Raw genomic sequence first — 5,324 nt, 5'->3', positions numbered from 1 at the left:
AGAGGAGGGTGGTGTTCGCCTCGTCCCCAGCCTCCCTCCTCCCGAGGGATCGCTTTCATCGGCTCCCTCCTCTGGGGGTGCATTTTGGGAGCGAGGGGTGCGAAGCGGGAGGCTTTGGAGGGCAGGAGGGGGGGTGTCGCTGGGACCAGCCTCCTCCGGGCAGAGGGACAGGGAAAGGGTGAGCCGCCAGGCAGCCAGGTGGGAGGATGAGTGTGGAGGGCACGGACCTTGGTATTTCTTTCCCTCCCAAACCACCCAGCCTTGGGCACTGCCTTCAGGGGGAGGGCAGAGGCCTGCCAGCGCCTGCTTGGGGCTTTGGGGTTGGGGTTTTTGTTGGTTTTGGTTTGTTTTGTTGGTTTTTTTTTTAAACTTGAGAAGCTGTGCACGGACTCTGGCTCTGTGTCGTGTGTTCGTCTGTGTCTGCAAAACACGTGCAGAAGACACTCTTAAGCTGCTGCAAAGCCATTGCAGAGTTACAGCCCCAATGGACCAAAAAACCTGACTCTTGTTTACATTTGTCTTGTCTGATTTGCAAGATTTGGGGAGGGCGGGGGGAGAGGGAAGGGTTTTTTAAGTAAGAAAACAATAGGCACTTTATGTAGGTATTGTTTGTCATTGACATGAACAAAAAATCTTCAAGTGTTTCTACTGTGGGTGAAACTTGATGTTTTATTTTTTCTACGAGTTAATAAAATCTTTTTAAAATGGCACATGTGGGTTTGCCTTTGCTTCCTCCCCCTGCCCCATAGCAAAACCAGATCCTGTTAAACTGAGACCCGAGCCCAGCTCCGAGCTGCTCCAAACGGCCTCTCGACTCAATCCCTTTATTACCCCATTTTCTCCGACTCCCAGTGCAAAGGTTTCCGTCTCTGCAAGCAGCCGATTTCTTGCCACACAGGGCAACGAGAGGCCACGCACAGAGTTAGTTACTCAAATGGGTCACCGAGCCAGGACTCTTTCCTCACTTCACTAACGCAGAGTGACGATCCTGCCAGCCCCATGACACACCGGGCATTGGCATGTCATTCATTGCAGAAACCAAGCAAAACTGACATCACTTCATTATAAAGAGCTGATTGTGTTTCATGCTTTTTGCCGATTAACTAAGCACACATTAATGATGTCAACAGAGAGTGATTCATGTGTGCCCCGTCCGTGACAATTGTTTTTATTTTGCAATATGAGTAAAGGAAGTACTTCGCTTGAAAGGTCACCTTTGCATCTCATGCTTTTTAATCTCTTCCTATTAACAAGTTGCAGTAACCATTGCCAGAAGTGAAAGGGAAAGGGGAAAGCTCTTCAAAGACGAGCTCTTCCCGGCTCCAGCTTCTGTTTCAGTCCATTTTCAGCCTCCGTTTCCCCCTCAAGTGGCAGAACAAATCTATGTTTAATACATATTAATGGCAAAAAAATTCTATTGAAGCCATAAAACTAAGGTGGGTGAGTGAGACGGCAAACCAAACTGCTCCAGTTTCGTTTGAAACTTGGATTCAAGTTGATGGAGTTAACTTGTTCCTGCGCTAACTGCCAGACATTTCTTTGGAAACACGGTGTTTCTTCCAGCTCCGCATATGCCCTGATTTCAGAGGAACGGCAACTGGCAAAAAAAGGGAAACTGCCATCCAGGCATAGGACACAAGGACTTATTGAGCTGGCACAGGCTGGCAGAAAGGTAATGTCAGTAATAAAAAGAGTGTACACTGTGCTTTGTTTATCTTGGTGTTCTGCTTCGCTCAGAGTTTACACGCTGGCATCTTCCCAAAGAAAGTACTAGTAAAGTATTCCAGCGGGGACAGAGTAATCTCTAGGCTACAGGTGAGTCACGACCATCCCAGCTCCCAACGAGCAGAATTACCTGCCTTTTGGTTTAGGAAAGGAAAACCCTACCCAAACAGACTTCACTTCTTCTGAAGGCCCAAGTGCCACCCGCCCTCAGATGCTGGTTCTCAGCAGATACTGTACTTCACTAGCTGGTTTTTCACTTCTTCTACTACTGACCTGCACCACCATTCAGCATAACTCAGAGAACCACGAGATTCAAGGTCTCGTCCCATCTTTGTGAGTCAGCGAGATGCGGTGCTGCTCACCAGGTTGTCATCTGCCACCGTAAGAGTAACAGCAGGAGGACAGAGGGCAGGGAGCTCCGCGATCCATCTGAATGCGATACAACATTCAAGAGCTTGCAAATGTTCAAGCCGCTCAAATACTTGTGTTTGCGGGAAGCCCTTGCAGCACTTCGGATGTGGAAGCGACCCATCCTGTTGAGCCTGACTTCTGTCATGTATGGAATAACTAAAAGCTTTTGTCATTTATGCCCTTTGTTTTGATTCTGCTTGCCCTTCCTCTGTTTTAAGAGCCAGGTGCCCAACGTACTGCCTACAAGCTGCACTCACCCAAGGAGACTTACGCACCCAAAGCCTACCGAAATCCGCTCCCCGGCAGTCCCTGCTTCGCTCTCCTGTTGCCCTGCTTCCAAAAAAGCAACGTAAAGACACAGGAGCTGGGCCCAGGCTACGCACCTCCTCTGTGCTGCCAAAGTCCTGGCCCTGCTCGGCCCACATCCACTCAGTGAATACACAAGAGGGGTAGTTTGGAATTCTAAATCTTTACTTGACTCATCTCAGATACAACCATGATTTGTTTAAAAAGAGAGAGAGAGAAATTCAGAAGTAATTGAAAGCAATCATTCCTCTTTCCACACACAGAGACTGGAAAGTGTCCCAGAGACCCTTTCCAGGAGCAGGGCCAAACAGCTCACGCTTCCCTCTTATGCTCCCTTGTGATGTTTGGCCACTTTTCAGTGAAAAAAATTGCCAAAAATGTCCCCTTTTTCTGTTGAAATTAACCAGCCAGTGCTTTGACCCTTAGCAAGGAGAAAACATACATGTCTCTTGCTTGCTTGAATGTAAGGAAAAAAAAACCCCACTCCAACCCAAGAAAAAACAGAAGAGATGCATACATAAATGCACAGTCCTACAGCAGATCAAAGTGAACATACCGCTGTAATCATCATATGTGAAGCACACAGTGTTCTGGTTCGGTGTCACATGCCTGTGATCCACACAGACACAACTTCAGAGCAACACGACCAAAAAAGCGTACAAGAAAGAAAAGTAAACTTCTGCCACCTTTCTCTCTCCTGTTTGGCCAGGAGAGGAGGTACCTCAGACCCGGAGAGCAGAGCTGCACCCTTCCTACTCCTTGGGGATTTCAAACATGCAAAGGCTCTTGTACTTCTGCAGCAGTTCATTTTTGGTCCGGACCTGCTCCCGCAGGTTCTGCAGCTGCTGCTGCTGCTGCTCTGGGCTCACACCGATGCCGGGCATGGAGCTGATCAGCTTCCTCATCTCCTGGAACTTGTTCTTGAGCTCATTCAGCACCTGGTGAACATCCTGGCTGTCCTTGTCCATGCTGCAGAGGAGAGAAAAATGGAGACATTGTTGAATTCTCCTATTGGAAACGTCCCTTCAGCCCACAGGGGTGACTGTCATTTCCAGTGCAACCAGGGCTTAAACTGGAATTCACTGGGAAACTTGTGCTCTTGGTATCTAGCTATACACACCTAACTCACCTATCCCAATAAAATGGATATATACAGATAGACAGATAGACTGTATAGATATATACAGATAGATATACAGACTGGGTGGCCTCTGGGGCAAACTGGTTTCCTGCTAACTTCCAGCACACAATCCAGTTACCTCAGGACCCATCAATTGAGTTAGGAGCTGGTCTGCAGCTTTAAAACATGACCATGGAGCAGGCTGAATTCTCCCTCTGTTTGAACTCCTGTATCTCTCTTTGGGGAAGGTGGGATTACATATGTGTTGTGTGTAGGCACCTGGAAAAAAAGATCTCAGTCTCACCCGTGACCTGTTGATGCTGCAACACGAAAAAATCAATGCAGTCAAACAGCTTGACAGCAGAAAACAGAAACTGCTCCCCAAAGCATCAGAGAGTATCCAATGGCAGAGAAAACGGTACTTTGGAGCTTTAAAACGACTCTCTGGGGATGTATAGCTAATAAAAGAGAAGCAACAGCTTATTTTTTTTTTAAGAGCAGCACAATTGGTTCTGCAGCCAGCTCTGTGCTTTTCAAGGATCCGTGTTGTCTGAGGCAGCATCTGCCCTCAAACCCTCATTAGTATCTGCCTCAGCTTTGTTAGCACCAGTGAGAAGTTCTACCGATTCCAGGCAAAAGCGAGTCCCCGCTTCCAGGGCGCCTGTTAATAACGAAAGTGGGATTCTAACAGTCTTTGAAAACTGGGAGCCTGTTTAATAGCCAGACCTAAAAATAAATCTGCTTGGCACGACCAGGGCAGAGAGGTGCTCGATTATAACTTTGGGGAATCATGATATGGCTGAGAGCAAAACTTTTAACCAGATGGTCGCCGTTTGTTTCAAAAGCCTGTTGGAACAAAATATTCATTACTCCCCTCTAAATAAAACTGCAGCTGGTACTATCATGTATCCCCATTGTGCAGGCATTTACAGCCAGGGCAGCAGTGGAAAAATACACACAACCCCACGGCACGTCTGGGGAAGGATGGGTTGACGCTGCCTTTAATCCACCGTAGCTGCAGGCTGGCTTTAAGAGGGACATCTCCCCCGCTCCAGGTCTCCCCAAGTCTTGTTCCCTTCCCCACACATAGAAAACTGACAGCTGCCTGTCTGGCTGGTTGATCCAAAGGAATAATTATTTCAGGTTTGGTTTTGTGTTGGTTTTTTGGGTTTTTTTTCCTGATGGGTGGTTTTCCTGCTGGATCAAGCCACTGAAGCGACTCTGTCTCTGAAGGCACGGACAGGCAGGGGTGAGGAGGTGCGGGAAGAGACTGCAGCTGCCTGCAGTAACACAGGATTCAACGCAACGTCCAGCCACAGCTTGTGCTGATGGACTGCGCGGAAGATCTGCCTGAAGGCACAGCGTTCCTCATCACACCAGCACAACCCACCACCGGCGGAGCCACGCGCTGGGACCTCAGCGGCGACGCCGTTTGACTGTATAAGGTTGATAATATCAGCAAGCCTTGCTTGGGAAAACTTTCTCTGGACTCAAACAACGGGAAAAAGCACATGTCCTTGAATGTAAGCAAATTTCTGTGATATAGCCTCGCTCCTCAGCACAGAGTCACCTTGGAGATGGGTCTTCGCGGCTGAGTCGGTGTCAGAACAGCAGGGCTGGACTCTGCAACTAGCAGCACTGTTAAAGGATATTATGTTTGCCATCTGTCAGGGATGCGAGGCAACACATCCCACCACTTGCCTCTGCGGTCCTACCCGTCTGCAGCACTGTTCAGCGTACCTACATCTGCTCATGCCGCCCA

At 48.5% G+C, this 5,324-nt stretch overlaps 2 protein-coding genes across 2 annotated transcripts in view; one reads left to right on the top strand and one right to left on the bottom strand.

The window, feature by feature from the left end:
• Window positions 1-564, top strand: part of RASD1 (RAS, dexamethasone-induced 1) — a 1,922-nt gene extending 1,358 nt beyond the window's left edge. Inside the window, exon 3 of the mRNA XM_009709968.1 lies at window positions 154-564. Coding sequence (XP_009708270.1) covers window positions 154-502 — 349 coding nt within the window. The 3' untranslated portion in view covers window positions 503-564. The remainder of the gene's footprint in view (window positions 1-153) is intronic.
• A 2,630-nt stretch (window positions 565-3,194) lies between these two features.
• On the bottom strand, window positions 3,195-3,411 carry MED9 (mediator complex subunit 9; the record flags this gene model as incomplete). The annotated part of the gene is made up of 1 exon (XM_009709969.1): window positions 3,195-3,411. A coding segment is annotated over one exon (217 nt), but the record flags the coding sequence as incomplete, so codon positions are not given.
• Between the last annotated feature and the right edge of the window lie 1,913 nt (window positions 3,412-5,324).

This window comes from Cariama cristata, unplaced genomic scaffold, assembly GCF_000690535.1.
Source record: "Cariama cristata isolate BGI_N322 unplaced genomic scaffold, ASM69053v1 scaffold27181, whole genome shotgun sequence".
In the NCBI taxonomy this organism is placed as follows: Eukaryota; Metazoa; Chordata; class Aves; order Cariamiformes; family Cariamidae; genus Cariama; species Cariama cristata.
The sequence above is the reverse complement of the archived record's forward strand: the minus strand, read 5'-3'. Positions and strand labels throughout refer to the sequence as shown.